The sequence below is a fragment of the Zootoca vivipara genome, chromosome 13 (assembly GCF_963506605.1).
Source record: "Zootoca vivipara chromosome 13, rZooViv1.1, whole genome shotgun sequence".
NCBI lineage: Eukaryota > Metazoa > Chordata > Lepidosauria > Squamata > Lacertidae > Zootoca > Zootoca vivipara.
In genome coordinates this window covers 14,602,735-14,626,521 of record NC_083288.1, presented here as the reverse complement: position 1 = coordinate 14,626,521, position 23,787 = coordinate 14,602,735, and the positions used below count along the sequence as shown (strand labels likewise).

General features: G+C 43.1%; 1 protein-coding gene across 4 annotated transcripts in view; it reads right to left on the bottom strand.

Annotated features, from left to right (window-relative positions):
- The window catches only part of ZNF385C (zinc finger protein 385C), a 166,324-nt gene that overhangs the window by 78,006 nt on the left and 64,531 nt on the right, over positions 1-23,787 (bottom strand). For all 4 annotated transcript variants that reach the window (XM_035134884.2, XM_035134881.2, XM_035134882.2 and 1 more), the window contains exon 2: positions 21,668-21,922. In XM_035134884.2, the coding sequence (XP_034990775.1) occupies positions 21,668-21,920 (253 nt within the window). In that variant the 5' untranslated portion in view covers positions 21,921-21,922. The remainder of the gene's footprint in view (positions 1-21,667; positions 21,923-23,787) is intronic.

The following is a 23,787-nucleotide window of genomic DNA, read 5'->3' as shown; positions in this document are numbered from 1 at the left end:
AAGCAACTGAAAAGCCACAGTGCTCTTGGCTGTTTTTGTTGCAACGAACACAACTACTAATTGGGGATTTGCTCTCTATTCAAAACAGAGTTAATGGTAATATGAACATCCCAATTATAAAGTAAGGTGGACGTTTCTACCCTCCTCCTATTTTTTAAGGCTCCTTTCTTCACCATATAGTTTTCTATCATTCTGATCAAATTTGTTGAACGTATCCCCTTCCTAAAGGCATTTCCTAGTGTGCATTTCTTGGGAAGAAAGCAGGGAGCTTGCCTGTTCCTCAACTCCATGTGTGTTCCATTAATATGGAGGCAATGTCTTCCACCCCAAAGGCCGTGAGATGAGCCCTGGCTGCATTTCACACAGTGACAATGCTATACAAATGATAAAATAGTAATAAGCATCCATAAAAAGAACTCCACTCAGGTATGTGCAAGTGTAGAGGCAACTAGAGCCTTGCATGGTAACACTGGTGCAGAGAGCAAGTCATAATTTAATCCAGGTTAACAGCTACAAAACGTGATCCGTACACAAACAAGCCCCTCCAGAAAAGGCCCTCTCCTCTATTCCTCACTGAGACACCAAGTTGAGATGCCGCCTTCATATCCACACAGCAAGACAAACTGCTCTGATCTAAGTGTGTGTAATTAGCACTCATTATAATCACACTAGCCCTTAACAGGTATCAAGGGTCAGTTAAGCAAGGGGCTTTTTAATCCATTGCATTTCAATGGTATCTGCTCTGCTGAACAGGTTGGCATGGAAACCGCTCGGGATGATAACCGATTTCCATTCCATTAGCTAGGCAAGGAATAGACTGCTCCCCCAAAGCACTTCTCTATGGTCTGTAGATTCTTAATAGATTCCTAAGCAAACGGATGACAGTGTTCTTTTCTTCTTCTTCAAACAGAGGGTTCTAGTCCTCATGATCCTAGGAGAAAATGAATGTCTGGGTGTGAGAGAGAAATGTTCTCCCTAACAAAAAACAGTTTTTATTATGTTCTTTATTAAGTGGAATACATCCACTATCTATAATCTGTTGGTTTTTTAAATTCCACACTGAAATCTGGTACCTCAGGTGCTTCTAATTGGTCTTCTTCCCTCCTTTCCTCTGGACCATCATGGACTGCTACAATTAAAGACAGGACGCCAGGCAATGTGGAGTTTTGCCCAAAACAAAATTTCCCTTGTTAAGCATGTACACATCCGAAGCAGCTACACACCGATTCCTTTGCATGTATGCTCACGACAAACTGGCGGATCATGGCTTGTCTGGCAGCTTCTGACTGTTTTTGAAGCCAGGCGCTATTCTCCTATTTTTAGATGTTCCTGCCTGTGTGTCACAGAGAGCTCACCTGTGTTTGATGGCATGGCCTACAGAGATGGGGGGCTGAGTTAACAAAGACCCCTTAAGGGACCACGCTTTCAATTCCACAAGGGTGATCTGTTTTTTTCCCTTTCATCTACCAGTTGCATCTCTGTGGCTTCTAACATGACATGCCCAGTTCTGGAAGTATTCTCCCCTTACGTCAATCTGTTCGGCTCCCCTGCGTCAGTCCCTTTTCAGGATCAAGCAGTATGCAGTCATATGCTAAAACAAACAAATAAATAAATTGCAGGGCAAGAATTCTGCAACCCATATAAATTATTTACATGATATTTGCACAATTTATTCCGGGTTGCTAATCAAGAGTAGATGTCTTTGCAAAGGACAGAGGCCCCATTCCAAACTAATGGAAATCTTTACTCCAGAGCTTTCCAAACTTTTCATGTCGGTTTCACACTTTTTAGACATGCATCATTTCGCGACGCAGAAATTCAGTTTTACTAGCAAACCAAAGGTTAAAGTAACCTCTTTCCATCACCGGGAGGATCGCAGGGAGCATTCGTATGACACGCACACACACTGCAGCCGACACACTAAACACAGTTTTGGAAAGCTCTGTTTTACTCAAGTCAGCTCTTGGGCTGAAATTTCAGCAGCCACGACCACACTTTCTTTGCTGCCTGAATTTTTTACTTAAAAATAAATAACCAAGGTGGGATTCTCGGGAAGCTGAATTCCATTCGCTCCATCGCTTTCTGCAGGTTTATTGGTTTTTTTGTTTCGTTTTGCGGAATGAGAGCATATTCCCCAGCCCTCTCCATACTCACTCTTTCCGGAGTCCTTCCGGAGTGTGCTCATGGACTTACTTGCTACCCTGTTTCTCATATTTTAAGACATACCCATAAAATAAGCCATAGCAGGATTTCTAAGCATTCAAGGAATATAAGACATACCCCGAAAATAAGACATAGTGATAGGCGCAGCAGCAATGCCAGCCGCGCCAGGAGGAGAAGGAAAAAAATAAGACATCCCTTGAAAATAAGCCATAGTGTGTTTTTTTGAGGAAAAAATAAATATAAGACATGTCTTATAATATGAGAAACACGGTACTTTGGCATCTCTTGAAGGATACCTTGTGTCACAATATTCCGAAATAAAGTGACACTCATGTGTAGGGTTTCCCTGTCCACTAGCATTTCCCCCCCCCTCTCCAGATGTTACACAGGAGCTTTTCTTTCCTTACGTCCATTCTGAGGAGCTGTATCCAATCACCACCCATCCATCATTTACCCTTCGGAAATCACTTAAGGTTTAAAAAGTGATGAATAGCTGCTTGAAGGCAGACATTCTAACCACAGTTTTCCAGCACATATGCAGAAAGAAAGAAACTATTTATAGGAAGGATTCACATTATCTCTCAAGTCTCTCCAACACCATCCCTGCTAGAAAGGTGCTGTAGCACGGTGGCTCAGAAACTGAACCATGAACCAAAACGTTTCCCATTCAAATCTAACCCCTGCCATTGGACATATTTGATTGTCGTAGACAAGCCACTCTTTCTTAGCTGCAATGCTCTATCCCAATATACAATATCCTCCAGATATTGCCAACCTGCAACTACCATCATTCCTAGCCAAAATAGCTAGGGCTAATGATGTGGGATAACCAGCCTCATAAAACCAACATGCTTAAGTCTAATTAATGCATGAAGGGGTTAATGCCATAGAGTAAGCTGCCCTGCCAGGCTTAGCTAGGTCACTCCCAGTTTAACTACGCACTCTGTGGAAAATTTCTTTGTCTGTCCTGAATCTTTCAACATTCATATTCATGGATGGCCCCGGGTTCTAGTACAAGAGAGGGGGGGGGGACACTTCTCCTTATTCGTTTTCTCCAAGCCATATATAACCTTATACACACAGTTATCATGGGCCATTATTACTTGCATTTCTTTCAACTAAAAAGCCCCAGATGTTGTAACCTTCCGAAACAGGAGAGTTGCTGCAACCCTTGGATGATTTGGGTTGCCTTTTTCTGAAGCTTTTCCAGCTCCACGATATCCTTTTTGAGGCATAGAGACCAGAACTACCCAAAGTATTCCAAGAATGGTCTCACCATGGATTTGTATAATGGCATTGTGATACTGGCAGTTTTAATTTCAATCCCTTTCCTAATGACCCCTAACATTGAATTCACCTTTGTCACAGCTGCTGCACGTTGGCTCAATATCTTCATCGAGCTATCTACTATGACGTTCCCGGTCAGTCACTGCCAGTTCAGAAATTAGCATTTTTTGCTCCAATATATCACTGTAATCTTGTTTACACTGAATTGCATCTGTCATTTTACTGCCCATTCAACCAGTTTGGAGAGATCCTTTCAGAACTCCTCACCATCCCTTTCTGTATTAACCATCTTTGTTCAAGATGGTACTAAAAGCAAACTTTGCTACTTCATTGGTTACCCATGACTCCAGGTAATTTATGAACAAGTTAAAAAGCACAGATCCCAGTACGGCCCTTGGGAGACTCTACTTTCTGCATTCCTCAACTGGGAGAACTGTCCATTTATTGCTAGGGCTCTCCAAATGTCCTTTTTATTGTAGATTTCTGATTATTTGTGCTCATGATACTATTAGAGTGATTATAAGCTTTCAGTACTATTTCCAGTCAGTCCATGTCCCATAACGTCCTGCTGAATTCCTATAACTGAGGGGGTGGGGAGGTTGTCCCACTTTTGTTGCACTATACAGCATATATCCTACTCCAGACAGCAATAATGTGATAGCATGGAACAACTAATGAAGTAGAATGATGGGTGTAGAGTCAAGTATAAATCTACCAGTAGCGCATAATTATTGATGCATATTATAATGATAATTTGTTGTTGTTTAGTCATTTAGTCGTGTCCGACTCTTCGTGACCCCATGGACCAGAGCACGCCAGACACTCCTGTCTTGCACTGCCTCCCGCAGTTTGGTCAAACTCATGTTCATAGCTTCGAGAACACTTTTCAACCATCTCGCCCTCTGTCATCCCCTTCTCCTTGTGCCTTCTCAGGGTCTTTTCCAGGGAGTCTTCTCTTCTCATGAGGTGGCCAAAGTACTGGAGCCTCAGCTTCACAATCTGTCCTTCCAATGATCACTCAGGGCTGATTTCCTTAAGAATGGATAGGTCTGATCTTCTTGCAGTCCATGGGACTCTCAAGAGTCTCCTCCAGCACCATAATGATAATAATAATAATAATAATAATAATAATAATAATAATTTATTATTTATACCCCGCCCATCTGGCCGGGTCTCCCCAGCCACTCTGGGCGGCTTCCAACAGAAAAATACAACACAATAATCTATTAAACATTAAAAGCCCCCCTGAACAGGGCTGCCTTCAGATGTCTTCTAAAAGTCTGGTAGTTGTTTTCCTTTTTGACATCTGTTGGGAGGGCGTTCCACAGGGCAGGCGCCACCACCGAGAAGGCCCTCTGCCTAGTTCCCTGCAACTTGGCTTCTCACAACGAGGGAACTGCCAGAAGGCCCTCGGTGCTGGACCTCAGTGTCCGGGCAGAATGATGGAGGTGGAGACACTCCTTCAGGTATACTGGACCATGGCCATTTAGGGCTTTAAAGGTCCTAATGATTGCATCAATGGCATTTTGTAGAATGTATTCTTTTTTTTAAAAAACCACCCTACTCTCTGCTTCCTGTTCCTTAACCAGTCCCTATCTACGTATAAGGCGATCTATCCCATGACTGCTTAGTTTATAAGGTCTTTGGTGAGGATTTTATTCAAAGGTTGTTGAAAGTCTAAGTCACCTCTATCTATATGCTTGTTGGCACTCTCAAAGCCTTCTACTACACTAGTGAGTCAGGACTTACCCTTCCAAAAGCCATACTGGTTCTGCTTCAGGGAAAAAACTTGTTATTCTACATGCAGGGTAATTCTATCTTTAATAACGCTTTCCACCAGTTTTCCTGGAACAGACATTAAGCTAACCAGCCTGTAATTTCCCAGATCCCCGCCCCCCTCCCCCCAAAAACGAGTGCCACATTGGTTAATTTCCAGCCCTTGTGTATGGAGGCTGAACAGGGACAAGTTTCATACTTTGTTAGAAGATCAGCAATTTCACATTTGAGTTTGTTAAGAACGCTTGGGTGAATGCTATCTGGACCCAGAGATTTGAGAGTTTTTAATTTGTCTGTAAGGTATAGGAACTTTGACTGCATACACACCATACTTTTAAAGCACCCCCCCCCAAGAATCCTGGGAACTGTAGTTTGTTAAAGGTGCTAGGAATTGTAGCTCTGTGAGGTGTAAAGCACAGTTCCCAGGAATCTTGGGGTGGAAGGAGGGAGCGTTTTTTAAAATATAGCGTTTATGTAACCTTAGTCTCTTGCCATCCCTATTCGCCTTGGTTCCTCAGACTATCTTCCTGAGAAACCTAGGTCAGGAACAGGGATTTGCCCTATATCTTCCAATATAAAGATAGATGCAAATAATTTATTTAGCTGTTCTGCAATCTCATTTTCCTCCTTTAGTGCACTTTCTATTCATTGGTGTCCAAAGGTCCAACCACCTCCCTGGATGGTATTTAAATGATATTTTGCTGGTGGTTTTAATGTTTTCGCATCTCTTATTGTCTGCTTGCACAAAATAATTGCGAAGAAGCCACTCCTCCTATCCATTTTTCCACCTCTTCCCCATAGCCCCCTCTTCACTTTCTATCAAGGTCTACCATCCCCCTCATTTTTTACAGCCTGGGAAAAAGTGACAAGAGTAGGACTTGAGCAGATCACCAGATTGTATATTGCACATGACTTCCAATCTGGGCATATAAAACAGCTCAGTCTTTGAGGCTGAATGAAAAATGACAGCTTTGTAGTTTACCCATAAGTCTCCGCTGCTCAGGGTTAGCCAATGGCTACAGCAATTTCTATCTTTAAAGATCTCTCCAAATATCTACTTGGACTGTGCACTGAGGTGGAGGGGGGAATAAAAGCCCAGGTCGTTCTATTTCACCCTGACCAAGGTGGGCCTACCATGTGTTAGCAAGGTACAGACAAACTGGAAACACATTTTCATCTGAACATCTGGCACTGCAAAAATCTTTATCCTATCAACTGCTCAAGAAGGTGAACTGGGGAGGGGCAGAAACTGAGCCCCCGAGGAAGCCAGAATTTGGATCTATTTCTTCAGCACTTTCCTTAAGGCAGGTCTGCTACCCTTTGGCCCCCAAAATCCTCACGCTGGCACAGCATGAATAAAATATACTCACTTCATAAATTGGGAGGACTATTCAATCCTACTGTGAACATAAATGCCCTTGTTAATGGATGAACAATTTGTAAAAATAAGAAAACGCTAACACTCAAGAGCCTCTGATGTCTCAAATATACCTGAGGAAACTTAACTCTGGGGAATGACAGCAATAAACCCTATCTGGAATTAAACTATTCAAAGGTAAAGGTAAAGGTAAAGGTAAAGGGACCCCTGACCATTAGGTCCAGTCGTGACCGACTCTGGGGTTGCGCGCTCATCTAGCATTATTGGCTGAGGGAGCCGGCGTACAGCTTCCAGGTCATGTGGCCAGCATGACAAAGCTGCTTCTGGCAAACCAGAGCAGCACATGGAAACGCCGTTTACCTTCCCGCTGTAGTGGTTCCTATTTATCTACTTGCATTTTGACATGCTTTCGAACTGCTAGGTTGGCAGGAATTCAAAGGTAAGGGTTCTGTTTTTCTAACCTGGTTGTGTAAGCCGTTTAGGGATGGCCACGTTCTATTGCAGCTTTCGTTACTGTTAACGCTATTGATGTGTCCAAGGAGCTTGCAAGCGAAATTATATTTTATATCCATAAAATATAACAAGTTATTCCCTATGGGTAAACAGAAACAAAAAACTAGTCATGGATACAAAGTATGTAAGGAAAGGCAATGATATCTACTGTGGAGTTCACCCTGAAGATTTTGAAGCACAACGGTGGAGGTCTAAGAACATGTTAGAGGTTATAGAATCATGGAATCGTAGATGTGGTAGGGACCCCAAGGGTCATCTAGTCCAACCCCCTGCAATGCAGGAATGTCCAATGTCCTGACAGTGCGATGTCCCATACTTTCGCAAGCCACTCCTCTTGGGAAGGAATTTATTCGGACTTGTGTGGCTGCTGCCAATCTCTCGTGTGTATCTCTCCGTTATGTTTTGTGGATGAAGCATATGACATCATCACATCGGTAAACTCATATTCCTTACATCTAGGGGCAGATACACTAGACATGTTACTGTCACATCACACATTCATTTAACATTACCGTGTGTGTGTGTGTGTGTGTGTGAGAGAGAGAGAGAGAGAGAGAGAGAGAAGCCACACATATTCGTTCTGACATTAACCTAAACCCTTACAAAAATAAATAAACACAAATGCCGTAATTTGTTAAAAGCAATACAAAACACACTCATTCTCCAGATGTCGCCATGTTATCAGGAAACTCCTACTGACAGTTCAAATAGAAAGATGCTTGCTTGCTTGATAGGACAGGACACGTTGAGATTCTGTGAAAGTGAATACTGGTAAAGTAGTCCTCCTTCTGGTCATGCAGGAGGAGGACAAGGGGCGGGTTGGTGGGCCTGAGTCTTTGCTCGGGCTTGTGCACATGGTGCTAAACCATGGTTTAATGTTGCATGTGAATGCAGCAATATTACAGTGGTGCCTCGCTAGACAAATTTAATTCATTCCACGGGTCTTTTCTTATAACGAAAAATTCGTCTAGCGAATCCCATAGGAATGCATTGATTTTTTTTGATTTTTTTTTTTGCCCATAGGAACGCATTAATTGAATTTCAATGCATTCCTATGGGAAACCGCGATTCGCTAGATGAATTTTTCGTAAAACGCATTCGTCTAGCAAGGCAAGCTCCGCTCGAAAAATCCTTTCGTTAAAAGAAAATTTCATTAAGCAGGGCATTCGTTAAGCGAGGCACCACTGTATAGGAAAGGGTGAAATCTCCTGAGTCAGGGTTCCCTGATTACAAGCTATTAATGGACAAACAACAGGGAACGATGATCTGCCAGGTCATGTTTGTGACTACCCAAGTGACAGTGGGTCACTGCAGAGACAGAGAACAGAACCCGATGGATCTCAGTTTCACTCAGCAATGCAATTATTATATTTCTCAGCACACACAAAAACCAAAAGAATCACACCCCTTTGACACAAAGAAGACCGGCATAACCTAAAGATTTCACACACATCACCTACTTCGATTTGAATCCCCGGTCCTCCCACCCACCCACCCACCCACCCACCCAAAAATCCCTCCAATTCATAGATATACATTTTCCCTCCAGAGATTCTGTGCTAGTCAGCTGCACCACACAGATATTTGAGGATAAATCTGCTTGCAGTTGAATGGATCAGCTGCTTCCCACGGCGGTTTGCCCTTCTCCAAGTTTCAGAGGCTGTTCACTTCCTTGTCAAGCATGCAGCACAGTCTGATGGCATCTGAGACTGTTAGCTTGTTAAATATAGTTCTAAACTGCGTTTTAAAAGAAACAATGGGCTTAACTACACTCCAAAAATTCCTTTTCACATGGAATCTTTTCCCACATTACACGAGCCCTAGCAAAGTACTTGCTAGAAAGAGACTATTCAGTGCTTCTTTTTGGGGGGACGTGGGGGGGGGACCCTAAACATTTTGTGAATCTAAGTTTGGCCTCATTGAGGGGCAGTATTTCAATATGAATAGGAAAATGAGAGTACCCCTAAACATTTTTTTAAAGAAAAAAAAAGCACTGCCACCATTACAGAATTTTGGACCCTAATTTTTAAGCTAAATTGAGGACACTTCTCAACTCCTTGGTGATCCTAATTTGGGAGCAGAGATGGAATACTAAAAGAAGGGTTAAACGTATTGAGGATTGATTTAAAATACTGCAATAGGTTGGTTCCGTTTTTGTCTTAATTTATTTTTTGTTACTGCTTTAAATTGCCAATTGTTTCATACATTGAATTTTTTTTAAAAAAAAACCACACCAGTAATTATACCTTCACAGACAGAAGCATTTATAATATACTAAAATGGATATAATATTGTTTGTGGCCCACTGGCTATCTTTTCCCTTCAGGGAAGGGGGAAAAGCAGATGCCCAAAATTCCACTTGCCATCATGCCACGGAGAACCCTCTGGCAAGAAGAAGGCCCAGCAGCAGCCCCTCTTTGCACTGCAGTTTAGAAAAGAGAAGAAGCAACTCCAAACAGGCAGGGTCCTATTCTGTACAGAGATTTGCAAAAGATTAAGGAAGAGTAGAAGAAGCAGCTGCAGTTTCTAAACTTCGCTGCACCTCCACACAAACTGGACAAGACTCTGCCTCAGAGGCCTTTTTACTCGGAATTACAAGGAAAGAGTTGCCAAAGAAGGATGTTACCTTTTTTCTGTATGCCACAGCAGCAGCTAGAATTGTATTAGCAAGGAATTGGAAATCTGAAGATTTACCTACGGTGGACGACTGGCAGATGAAGCTGATAGAATTCATGGAACTGTCTGAACTAACTGCGAGAGTCCGATATCGGGGAGAAGAGACGGTGGAAGAAGATTGGAAGAAATTTAAGATCTATTTAGAGAAATATAAGATTAAAAATGGACAATAAGGGAAGTGGTTATACAAAGATGCTGAAGAAGCACAAAGATTTAGTAAGAAGAAATAAGTCTTAAATGTAAAATAATTATTGAAAACATCTATTATAAGTATATTAGAAGAAGAAATGGATTAAGAAGTAGAGTGTTGTAATAGACATAAATAGAAACGTGGAAGGGGGGGAAGGAGGAAGTCGACAGTGTAAGATATATATTGGATAAAAAGTCAAAGAATTGTTTTTCCTTTTTCTTCTTTTTTGTTTTTAATTTTTGTTTTTTTTGTTTTAAGTATTTTGTATTTTTTGTATCTTGTTTTTGTGTCTTGTTTTGTATTTGTTATAAAATCAATAAAACATATTTTTAAAAAAAGACTGCCTCATCCTCAAGTTCTTTGATAAGCGCAGGGGATGCGGGGCAGAAGCGGCGGTTATTAAACAGGACAAGAAAAATCTGGAGAGATTCCAACTATATCTGACAGTGGGCTTGGGAGGAAGGTAGAGCTTCCTTGAACTCAGAACTTTCCAAACTGTGTGTCACGACACGTTAGTGTGTCGGCTACGGTGTGCAAGTGTATCGTGCGAACACTCCCCGTGCTCCTCCCAGGGCTGGACAGGGATTAGTTTAACCTCCGGCTTGCTTGTAAAATTGAATCACCGTGTCGCGAAATGATGCATGTCTAAAAAGTGTGTCACCAATGTGAAAAGTTTGGAAAGCTCTGCTCTAACTTGTGCAGCAGCTGGGAGAAGGTTAGAAAAAAGCAAGAGTCTGGGCTGGACTGCACCAAGTTGGATAAAGCTGGTTTAGATACCACAGTGTCAGGATGTGTCTCGCTGCCTTCGAACTTAACTGTTATCAGGATACTGAATCAATGAAAAGCTGAGAGGAATTAAATGCAGCTCCAATGAATAATCTGCAAAAATGTCACTGGACAGTCAGTCATCTGTTTTGGCAGGTTGTATGGGATGAGCATCAATGCCTGGTTCTAAAAGTGGACCAGGCTATAATTTGCTTTACATCCAGACCCTTAATGCATATTTAACTTACTTAATGTATTTCACCTCATGTTTTATTTATCATCATGGAAATTTGACGACTGTTACAAATGATGAAAAAGGAAAACAAAAACTTCAAAGTTGGTGAATAGAACTAAATATTCATTTTTCCTCCTAATGCTTTGGGCAGTACACAATTCCCACTTTTGATCCTCTAAACATTGGGGGAAGCAGCAGTCAGGAAAATTGTTTGTGTGTATATAGATCTACTCCCAAACAAAAAAGAAGAAGAAAGAAAAAGCAAGAGTAGCTCATTGTGTTAGAGAATGGTGCTGATAACACTAAGGTTGCATGTTCAAACCCCATACGGGACAGCTGTGTATTCCTGCATTGCAGGGGGTTGGACTAGATGATCCTTAGGGTCCCTCCAACTCTACAATTCTATGATTCTATGATCTTTCTTACCTGCTTTAAATTCCGGAACAAACAAGAGAAGCCCCTTCCTTTACCTTGAATGGCCACAAGGACAAATAGGCGCTTGAGTAGTAAGCCCAACTGATATCTGGGGACCCCCGAAAAGGTGTTGTTTTCTCTTCTAGAAAGGATGGGAACTTGTGTGCTGTTCTTGATAGGATTTTAATCTCATACTGTTGTACTGATCCCCATAGATAGCTTTGGCACAGAGGGCATTGCATTTTAGTTTATTTTTAAGGATATACAGTAGTCGCATTGGGGCGCTATATGCAAACAACCAAAACATGAGCAGCAGCAACAACAGCAACAAATATGTCGAAAAAGGAAAGATCCAAACATGTAGAAAAGGACTACAGACGTTGGCTACATAAACACCATATGTTTAAAGAACATCCCCCCGCGCCCCAAATCCTGGGAACCACAGTCTACCCTCCACCGAGCTACAATTCCCAGCACCCTTAAGAAAGTACAGCTCCCAGGACTATGGGGGGGTGGTGCTTTAAATGTACGGCATGCCTGCAGCCTTTACGCCTGGCATGCTTTCAGGCTTCTGATGACTGAGATGAAAAGGGATCTCCTTTTGGCAATTTTTCATGGATCCCTCCAAAGGAGAGTGAGAGTGTCCATGAGGTCAGTTGCCCGGGAAGAGCACACACATCCCAAACGCTGAGGCAACCAGTCACACGGGTTCCGTTTTACGGTGCCAAGCTGCAGCTTAAAAAAGCTGCTGTAGCACAGCGTTGCAAGACAGAGAATACTGGCCTACCTCCCTTGGCAGCAGAATCGGGCAGTGCTACAACATTGTTTGCCATCAGTGGTTTGGTGCTCTGATGCCTACACGATTTCTGATTGGCTGGGGTGACTCAAACAGGGATGACATGGAGGGGGGGGTGTGACACTGATGCAATGGCTCAGTTACTGGAGGGGGAGAGGAAAGAACTGGGAGATTTGAGGGGAAGTTCAAGGGCAAACATTTGACATACCCCCAGAATTGGATTTCGAACTTTCGGATCGAACCAAATGCAGTCCAATCATCTCGTGCTTCACTATGAAAAGGTCCAAAGCTCAAATCGCCCAAAATAAATAAAGGGAGAGAGGCCAGCTAGCTGCCTTGATTTCAGAAGCTGATTTAGAAATGGGAGTTTCTGCTCCCGTTGGTTTTCGTCAGAATTCTTCAGCTTCCCCTCCCACCACACCATAGATATATAAGAAAACGCCAGCAAGGGTTGGGGAGCAGGCGGGAAGGAGATAACAATATTTTTTGCCTAGGGCAGTAACATGGCCTGAACATGGCTAGATATGAGGCATTTTTTTTTAAGACATCGTAATTTATTCTTGTCGCCACCAGAGCATTTCCCAACATGCTTCCAGGGCTATCCTGTCCCCAGGAACAACGGTAGCCCACCTTGGAGGAAAAGGTAACTTTCACCAACGGGCTTTTGTTTGACCATCTCCAATCCATCGCTCTGCTCGCAAAAAACTGCTACAGTCCCCTTTTTTGCACTCCCCCCCCTTGAAAAAACCCCCTTTATCTAGCTGAACCTGTCAGCTGGCATTATAATCACGGATGTGCTCAGCCATCACAGGCAAATGAGCCCCCCCAGCCTCCCCTGCAGCCCAGCTGTACCCTTTGCTGTTTGTGCCAAAAACTCTCCCTCTGCCACAATGCAAAATGAAATTGCTTGGCCCCCCTCCCCCCCGCACTAAAATAAGAGCAGGAAATCGGCTAATAATTTTCAAAATCATATGCTGATAATTTCCTGCTCTTATTTTGGTGCAGAGGAGGAGGAAGAGACTGAGCAGGGAGGAGAGGGCTAAGCAGAGCAAAGCCAATGCAATAATTGCTTTTCCCCTCCGAAGTAAAGGCAAATGGAATTATTTGGCACGTTCCGATCTTTCCCATAGTTCTGTTCTGGACTTTGGCTATCACAGAAAGGACACTATCCCCAAACAAAGGAAATTTTAAAAAGGGAAAGGAATACAGGCAACTCTCGAATTATGGGGGAGTTAATGTTCCAGGGATCGCACCTAAAGTCAAAACTGTGTATGGTCAAAAAACATTGAGTTTAATGGCATTTCCCCCGACACCTGTCCCCAGCTTTTAATTTCTTAAATAATTATTTAATTGTCAAGCACATATAGGCTGGATGTGTGCAAGTTAAATACATGTAAGTTGTGAGTTAACTGTATAGAACAAGGGTCAGCAAACTTTTTCAGCAGGGGGCCGATCCACTGTCCCTCAGACCTTGTGGGGGGGCCGGATTATATTTTGAAGGGGGGAAAAATGAACGAATTCCTATGCACCACAAACAACCCAGAGATGCGTTTTAAATAAAAGCACACATTCCACTCATGTAAAAACACCAGGCAGGCCCCACAAATAACCCAGAGATGCGTTTTAAATAAAAGGAAACAGTCTACTCATGTAAAAACACGCTGATTCCTGGACTGTCCGTGGGCTGGATTTAGAAGGCGATTGGACCGGATCCAGCCCCCAGGCCTTAGTTTGCCCATGGAATAATAATAATAATAATAATAATAATAATAATAATAATAATAATAATATACTATTTATACCCCGCCCATCTGAATAGAAGGATGCTGAACCAAGTGGGGAAACGGCATTTAGTCCTTGGAAGGACTAAGCCAGGGGTTCCCAAACTAAAGCCCGGGGGCCGGATGCGGCCCAATCACCTTCTAAATCCGGCCTGCGGACGGGCCGGGAATCAGCATGTTTTTACATGAGTAGAATGTGTCCTTTAATTTAAAATGCATCTCTGGGTTATTTGTGGGGCCTGTCTGGTGTTTTTATATGAGTAGAATGTGTCCTTTAATTTAAAATGCATCTCTGGGTTATTTGTGGGGCCTGCCTGGTGTTTTTATATGAGTAGAATGTGTCCTTTAATTTAAAATGCATCTCTGGGTTATTTGTGGGGCCTGCCTGGTGTTTTTATATGAGTAGAATGTGTCCTTTTATTTAAAATGCATCTCTGGGTTATTTTTTCCCCCAAAATATAGTCCGGCCCCCCACAAGGTCTGAGGGACAGTGGACCGGCCCCCTGCTGAAAAAGTTTGCTGACCCCTGGACTAAGCTGAGTCAACCAAGCTGCAATCCTAGCCACACTCTGGCAAAAGCACACAGAACTGGGGACACAGAGCTGCTGCCAACTCTCATCCCCCCCCAGTAACGTCTAGCCAAAGATGCATGTGCGACATGACACCGTCTCACTCAGAGCTCCCCTGACCCCTGCCAGCACCAGCCAATGAAGCTGAGCAAGGGCAGGGAAAGCTCTGAGCACAACATCACATCGCATTAGGCACTGTCTCTTAATAGACGCTACTGGGTGATGCAGGTCAGGGATGCAGCTTGGTGGGAGCGGCATGTCCCTGTAATGACGTCTGCCTTGCATTGAAAGTAGACATTACAGAAATCGTGTGACTAGCCAAGAGTGGCAGCCCCGTGGCTCCTCCTCCTCTCTCACCTAGCATTTACTAAAAATGTGACATTCCCTGCTTTCACAAGTGACAGTCAATAAAGCGCCGAGGAGGCAAGGAAAGCTGCAACGCGATGATGTCATATTTTGGTTCGCCACACTTTGTGGGGACTGAATTCAGAGGTCGTGAGGAGGAGGAGGAGTTGCAGGGCTGCTGCTTTCAGTTGTGGCCCCATGATTTCCCCAGTGTTTCTCAACCAGTGTGCCTCCAGATGTTTTGGGACTACAACTCCCATCATTCCTGACCACTGGTCTTGCTAGCTAGGGATGATGGGAGTTGTAGTCCCAAAACATCTGGAGGCACACTGGTTGAGAAACACTGCCATAGCCTCTCATTTGAGCCTGGGAGAGGTGGGAAATAGTTACCTAGAGATAACCCGCTTCTGAATAAATAACGGGTCTGATTAATTCAGCACCAATTTTTTTTTTTTTTAAAGAAGATGGTCAAATGCAAAATAAAGGTTGTTCAGGCCTTGCAAAGCATCGCTGCAATAGACGGCAGTGTAGACAAGCCCTAAGGAGAACGTCCTTCCTGCCCCCCAAATGTTACACTGCGGACTTGATCAGATGCAAACTGACAGGGCCCAAGGCAAGGCGGATTGGGGAGCTCAAGCTGAGGTGGCTGTGGATGTTTGCTGACTTTTTGGGGCCACGGATTGAGGAGGGCTGATTGAGAAGCAATGGGGAGAGAAATGACAAAATCATGAACACAAGCTGAAATCCTGGCACCTTGCGTCTCAGCAACACCTGTATCAATAAGTCACAGAAAGACCATTTATGAATTAAAGAACTGTCATCCATAATCAGGCTGGATCGGAAATTGGGCTGGCCCAATTTCATAGTGCAATTTGCAGGTGCCTAAATATCAGAAAGAGAGGGGATTTTTGTATTATCTGAAAACTTTAATCTTCATGGATACAGCCCTAATGTGAACAAGTTCTATACAGCAAAGATCCCCTACAACTTTAATTAGAAACTTTCTCCTTGTGACTTCTGTTTTTGCTGTTTTCTAATCAGTGCAGCCTAGTATTACTGATTAAGTGTCCTTTAATCGCCCTGTAAATAGCCAATTTCTGTTCCCTGGGAGCAGAAAGATTTTTTTATTGGCTTCCTTTTTTTATATGAAAAATTGGCCTGATTTATCAACAAAATAAAATACATGGAAAACAACAAGGAAAACAGCAAAAGAAAATATATGGAAAACAACAACTCAGTAATTAAAATCCATTCCCTGCGGAGAACATAAATTGACTAATTACATGGCAAACAGTAATTAGTTTAGATGGGTTGTACTAAACAGGAAGCAATTAGAGACAGTGGAAATTATTCCTTCTAGAGAAGGAATCTTCTAATTAAAGACACAATAATCATGAAACAACTCTGTATCTAATCTGCACTGGCCAGGCTGGTGCTGCAACCAGGAAGGAAAACCTGGAACACAATGGGTTTCTAATTATGTTGAATGAATTCTCCCTAAAGTGTGGGGAAGATGGTAACTACAGACTAAAAGGCAAGCATGGAAGCATCCCCCCAAAACAGAAGCAGCTTCAAGCACTATGTCTTCATTTACAAAAAAATGAGAGCCTTTCTTCCCATTCAGTCTAAATTTCTGCTGCCACATAATGTGGCAATAACCCATTCTATCAGCACTATAGTGTAGAGAAAGCAGCCTGAGAAGTAAAGAACATGCTTTTTCCCTCCACCGAATCCTGAGTTAGAAAGGGGGGGGGAAGCGAGTTATGCACAACCCACAGGTTCTGCAACTAGCCTCAGATACCCTGAAAAAAAAGAGTGTGATCGCTTTAGTAGCAGCCGTATCAAAGTGCTTAAAGCAGAGCTGCTGACCAGTGAGCAAGTCTGGCAGTGCTATGTATGGCTCTGCTGCCCCCTCCAGAATTCACACAGATACTGGAAAACTGTGGGAAAATGCAAGGCCTGCTTCCAGTAATGCAGCTTCTCTACTGCAACTGATTCCCATGTTATGCTGCAGTCCAGGTACAGGTAGGTAGATTCTTTGGAGGTCTTTAAGCAGAGGCTTGACAGCCATCTGTCAGGAATGCTTTGATGGTGTTTCCTGCTTGGCAGGGGGATGGACTGGATGGCCCTTGTGGTCTCTTCCAACTCTATGACTCTATGCCAGAGGCTGCCAGGCCAGAGAAACAGTTGAGATCCGTTTAAAAGGCCGTGGATTGTTTAATTACCCAAAGGCCTGGGAGAAGAGGAATGTTTTGTCTGGTGCTTAAAGATACGAGTCTCCCTTTGGAAAGCATCCCACAGGCAGGAAGCCACTGCAAAAAAAGGTCCTGCTCTCGTGTTGCCACCTTCCAGACCTCTCACAGAGGAGAAACAGTCTGAGGTATTGCGGTCCTGAGCAGTTTAAGGCTTTATAGGTCTGAATGGATGTAGCAGAAATAAATGAATGGCAGGAAAAATTATTTGGATTTATGGATCTAGCAAGATTGACAAATGTAATAAGAGGAGGTAATAAGCCAAAATTTGAGCAAAATTGGGAAATTTTTTTGAAATTACATGAAATCACAATGCAATAAAATCCTGGATCCACTTCTAATGATCAGCACCGAAAATAAGATGTATAGGAAGTAAAAAGAAAGGTGGACATAGTATGTAAAGGGAAGCAGTATCTAGAAAGAAATTGATGTAACCGAGGTAAAGACAAGGGGAAGTCACAAATTGGAGAGATTGATATGTTATATGTGATATTTGATTTGGAATTTATAGTTGAATGTTGTATATATTATTAGTATTGTGTTATATATATTTAGTATGATTTAATTTTGATGTATGTTTTAATTCGAATCTTAATAAAGTTTATTTTAAACCCCCCCCCCCAAAAAAACACCCAGCACTTTGAATTGGGGCTGGAAATTAATTAGCAGCCAGTGCACTCGGGCCAGGATTGGCATTATATGCACAAACCGTATTGTCTCAGTGAGCACCAGCTGAAGTTTCCGAACTTTTCAGACAAAGAATAGGTAGGTTCAACTAAGTCTGGCCCAAAGACTCTCAGGTCTGATTGGAATACCCTTTAAAAAATGCCCAAGGTTAAGAAAATGAGATTCATTGAGCTCTATATTGGGAAAAATAGCTGTGCAAAAAGTGATGGGTTGACAAGTCAAAAGTGATGGGTTGGACATTAAATATACTAAATCACTGGATGAAGAACAGGGAAGAGAGAAGGAAAAGGTGTTAAAATCTATCGTTTGGCACACTAATAAAATTCAGTTCTAGGAGCAATGAATTAGATTAAATGAATGAATGGTTAAGGAACACATGGAGTGTTCACGGTGAGCTAAATAAATAGAGAGGTCGTTTATTTATTAATATAAACAGTGCCAGCTCCAGGTTCTAAAGGGCTGCTGGGAAAGAGGCCCTCATTGGGACCACCTCTTTGAGTAGCCCCTCATTGATGTCCCCATTGGCCATTCAGCTGCCCCGTGGGAGAGAGCAGGGGAAGTGAAGGATGATGCTCTGCCTCTCCATTCTTGGTACTTATTGCAGGCACAAAGAGGGCCAGTGAACAGGTAGTGACAGCACATAAGAAAAGCAGTGGAGCCTGGAGGCCGGGATGTGTGTGAACAGGAGTCGCCCTACAGAGATGTGGGCCTCAGCAGGTACCCAGTGCATAGCTAGCCCTGTATGTGAAAGGAAGAATATAGTAAGGACTGTAACTGGATATGAATGATTTAAGATGTTTTGGGTTGCAAGTCTGTAACTGGTGAACATAAATCTAAATATGGGGTTGTTGCTGTTTGAAAGAGAAAGAAAGTGAGGATTATTTAAGGAAGGGGGAAAGATGGCGGGGAATATGCAAACATACGAAATTTAAACAGTGCTCAGGTACAGCAGTTAATGAAATGTGACCGGCGTCGAGTCGACTGCAACAGCAGTCCTATAAGCTCCAACTGGGATCTACTCAAAAGAAGCAACACTGACCCACTTCCTAAATTCCTCCCACCCCAGGCTGAAAGCGGCCTGGTGATACTCACTGCTTACAAGGTACCGAGGTGAATAAACAGCAAATCATATTCCTTCCCTCCAACTCACAGCAGAATGTGTAGCATTTTTATGAGCTGCTTGGACGCCCCTATTGAGAAAGATGCCAGCCAAGCAAAAGCAAGCAAGCACGCTACCCCCAAGCTCAGCTTTGCCTTTTCTAAATTCATGCTCAGAGAAGTTGGCAAAGATGAGTAGCAATGTGGCTGATGGTGCCATTTTTTTTAACCAACACCAGAAACCAAACGAGGGTGGTGATGCGGTAGTGATCGCAACAGCATCTGAAGCATGTTTCTGGCCCCTGCTTCTTCCTGTTTCTCTTTATAATTTTGATTTCTCCCTGAACTGGGTCCATGCAACCACATGTTCCATTCAAAGGGGCATAACACACAGCTCACTCCACGTGTCTACTCAGAAGTAAGTCTATTGGGATTTGCACTTATATAAAAGTGGGTATAAGGCAGCAGCCTCAGAATGTTTACGACTAAAGTGAATTATAGATTGTACGCAACGGAGAGAAACCAAAACCCAGCACTCCATCATCACAAGCAATTCTTAAGACAGCTTTTGTGTTTCCCATGTGTGCAATTTGAATGCAAAACCTACACTGGTTAGAATATACATTTGATTTCAAAACAATCCTCTTTTTTTGCTTTCTACGTGGCGTTTCCTTGGGCTCAGTGCAGATGCAAGGCTGCCTGACTTTCTAACTAGGATTAGATCAGGAGCAGTCCACCAGCTAGCAAACACTCTCTTCCCTTGCTCAGGAGCCTCCTCTTCCTCCTGCTCATTTCCCCAAGCCAATCATAGTTAGCATTATTTCTGAACCAATGTTAGCAGTCATGACTAGAAATAGCTTGCAAACTGAAGTTTGAGTTAAGCTATGCTTACCCAAAAATAAAGATAAAGCGACAACAGTAACTATGGATTGCAACAAAAAGGAAAGGAAGGTGGAAATTTTCATGGGAGAAGGATGTGGAAGCTACACAGATTAGGCAGCATTTGGTTTACAGAAGACGTTAACATCATATCTTAGCACACCCATTCTGTACTTTTTCTTTAAATTGGACAGTCATATATACCCCCATATTCAGGGCAGTCGAACTGATTTTTTTTTATTTTTTAAAGTTGACAAGTCATCAGTTCTTTAACCAATTTATCTGTCACATTCAAATACAGTTTGCAATATTACCAATATTACAAAACAGGTGCCCTCCTAAGATATCAAAGTTAATACAAAGTGTGAGATAATTTATAATTTAATGAACAAAAATGACTAATGAGAAAGAAAGGCCATCATTTTAAAATAAGGAAAGCAGAGAGAAAATGCCCTGGAGAGTGTGGGATAACACTTGATTTTAGCATGATGGTCAGCTAACCTCCCCGCAAACAAATTGGAATGTTAATTAAGTACCCAAAGAAATTACGATTAATGCTCAATAAACAGGCCATTTGGAAGTACCCCAAGCCTAACAGAAGTATTTGTATATTATTTCCCTCTTTGCACTCACCTCAGTCTGCCTCCCATCCCTCTTTTACTTCCTCATGAAAAATTTTAGATTGTTTGCTGCTCGGGACAGGAACCTGTCTTTTTGTTAAGTCATTAGTAGATTAATCAGTGATGAAAATGGCAAATCTTTTTGAGCCTACTTTGGCTTTCAAGGATCATTAGGAGAAACATAATTGTGAAAAGTCTGACCTTTGGGGAAAGCAAGTTTGTTTCACAAGACCTCCCAAATCAACTATAATTTTGCAATCTGAATTTGCAGGTATGTTACTGGAACTTAGCCCCAAATTAGCAGAAGGGTCCTCAGTTTCAGGCAGAGGATGAGAACATAATGGGTTAAGCCAGTGGAAACGGTGAGTTTAGAGATGGGAAATGAAAGGGAAATGGTACCACATCGGTATTCTGGGAAGGTGTTCCAGGTATACAGGCAGTGCCGGCCCATCCATGAGGCAAGGCGAAGTGACCGCCTCAGGCGGCAGGGACCACCCGGGGCAGGAGATCCTGATGTCAATCTTTCTTTCCCTGTTCCCTTGTTCCTGAAATAGATCTTCCCTGACCCATTTTTCCTTGGCAGGGAGAGAGACCATTTTGAGGCCTACCCCAGGCTGGTCCTGCCTAAGGCGCAAGAAGAGAATAAGAGATATTTGGGCAGCAGAGGGTGATAACTACTGTCGTATGGGTCTAGGGAGACACCTGTTATCATACAGATTGCCCCTCACAGGGGTTGCCCTTAAGGAAATACTGCGGTTGTGGCTGTGTTTTCAATGACAATCACAGTTCAGACTCTCTATCACACTTCCCGGAGGATGGGTGTGTAGATGGGTGTGTGTGTGCCTTAGGTAAAGGTAAAAAGGTAAAGGACCCCTAGACGGTTAAGTCCAGTCAAAGGCAACTATGGGGTTGCAGCGCTCATCTCGCTTTCAGGCCGAGGGAGCCAGCGTTTGTCCACAAACAGTTTTCCAGGTCATGTGGCCAGCAGGACTAAACTGCTTCTGGTGCACAGAAGACCGTGATGAGTGCCAGTGTGCATGGAAACGCCGTTTGGCTTCCTGCCACAGTGGTACCTATTTATCTACTTGCACTGGTGTGCTTTTGAACAGCTAGGTTGGCAGGAGCTGGGACAGAGCAACGGGAGCTCACTCCGTCGCGGGGAATCGAACTGCCGACCTTCCGATTGGCAAGTCCAAGAGGCTCAGTGGTTTAGACCACAGCGCTACCCAACAGGGTGCCTTACCTTGGCGTGGCAGCACTTTGCCTTTGTTGAGCTGCTTGAGGCGCTTCTGGTGAGACTTGCCATTGTAGTGGATCTGGGCCTGTACTGCTGAATTGAGCTGGATATTGCACACCTCACAGAGCGTGAACGACGGGTGCTTCTTCTCCCTTTTTGTGCGCGGCTCTGGTGCGCACCCTATACCAGAGCTCTCTGTGAGGGTCCCAAAGATGCTGCTCCTCCCTGGGGAGTGGGGTGGGCTCAGGGGCCGCTTCATCCCTGTGGGGGAGGGGAGGAGAAAAAGAATTAAAATAGGTACTGGAATCTGCCTGATGAGACACACTCAGTGGATTTGGGGAGCAAAGGTCCCCATAACAGCTTCAGTTTCCCCCATCCGTCTGTGCTGGTGATCTAGCTAAAAAAAACCCAACAAGCAGTACATAGAAACATCCTCTAGATGGAGGTAACTGCCTTCGCTTTTGCCTACAATACAGCTTAATTCAGCTGAAATCACTGCTAGGTAGAAGAACTGCAAGCATTACATCTTTATTTCACTGGTTTCCTCAGCACTCCCTCTTTGCTACATGGTGGGTCTTTGAGGCAGCCTTTACAGGCCTATTTTTCTCTGGAGGGGAAAACACTGGAGACATCAGATCATCTAACTTTGCAACGACCTGTTCCTTGGCAACTCCAAATGTTGTCTAAAGCCCGAATTTACACTGTGTCATTCCAGGGTTAAGTGAGTTTGAAACAGACCCGCTTTGGGTTCCTGGATGTGTTCAAAGGGCAATTCGGAGGTTTTAGCGATGCAGGGGGAAAGAGAAAGTTTATCTCCAGAAGGGAGTTCACGCTTGCCTACAGGAATAGCAAATCAGCAAAGAAATGTGGCTGAAACACCCTGAAATGCACAGGAAGTTTCATGTTGAGAGCCAGTGAAGCCTAATGGTAACAAACAGGACCTGAGCACTGGTTCTAATCCCACCACTGCCCCTCCCATTTGAAATACGAAGATAGAAGTTGCCTGCCTTACAAGAGTGCTGTAAGAAGTACTGCAATTATGCAAACAGCCTTAAAAAGCCTTTAAATGTTCCATATTAAACGCTAAGTATTATTTGTTTTGTGCCTTCAATGGATCATGACTGAATATAGAAGGCAGGAATGATCATAGGATTCACCCTTTTAATTCTTGTTGTTAAGCACTTCTCATATTTTTATGTTTTATTTCATATTTATTTGATGGCATTTCATATTTTACATTTTAAAATATTCTGTAAGTTCCCTTTGAGATGTAAAAAGTGAGGGACAAATATAAGATTTAAGTGGTTTCCAAACTAACCCCCCCCCCCAAAAAACCCTGAAAACCGCTAAGGCTCCTTGCGGACCATGTAACTATTTTTCTGCCTATTGTAGCAAAAATTCTAACGTTCTGTGCTAGATGCTGTATGAGCTTTAATTGCATTTTTATTGCTTCATTTATTTCTTATATATTGTATTCATTGTATTAAAATTTGCATCCCATAAGACAATAAAATACAATAAATAAAAGAAGCAATAAAAATACAATCAACAGTTATTGTGATGGGTGTGCCGTCTCCTGTCTTCAAACACAAATCCACAGGTAGGTAGGCCATGGACCAGCTGAATGAAGCTTGAGGGCCACTGGTGGCCCACAAACCAGTTTGGGAACCCCTGTAATAAACAATCAATATTTAAAAATAATACTGATCTTTTCCCTGATTCCTCTTCAAACTAAAGTCTGTTCCATACAGTATACGGCAGCAAGCCCAGGACTAACACTGAATGGATAATCAACTGGGTGGAACCGGCTGATTTTGCTTAGTGGAATTTTGTCAGAAAGCAGAATTCAGTAGTGCCACTCTGCCACACAGCATCTGGTTACTGAAACCAGTTTGGGATTAGAGGGTGGGATGCTGGCTACATGACCCGGAAAGCTGTCTGTGGAAAAACGCCGGCTCCCTCGGCCTGAAAGCGAGATGAGCACAGCAACCCCATAGTCGCCTTTGACTGGACTTAACCGTCCGGGGTTCTTTACCTTTTTTTAGCTCAGGGAGACTCAACTTTTTTTTGAAGATCTCCCCCCAAAAGCTCAACAACATTTTGCCCCTCCCCCCAACAAAAATCCT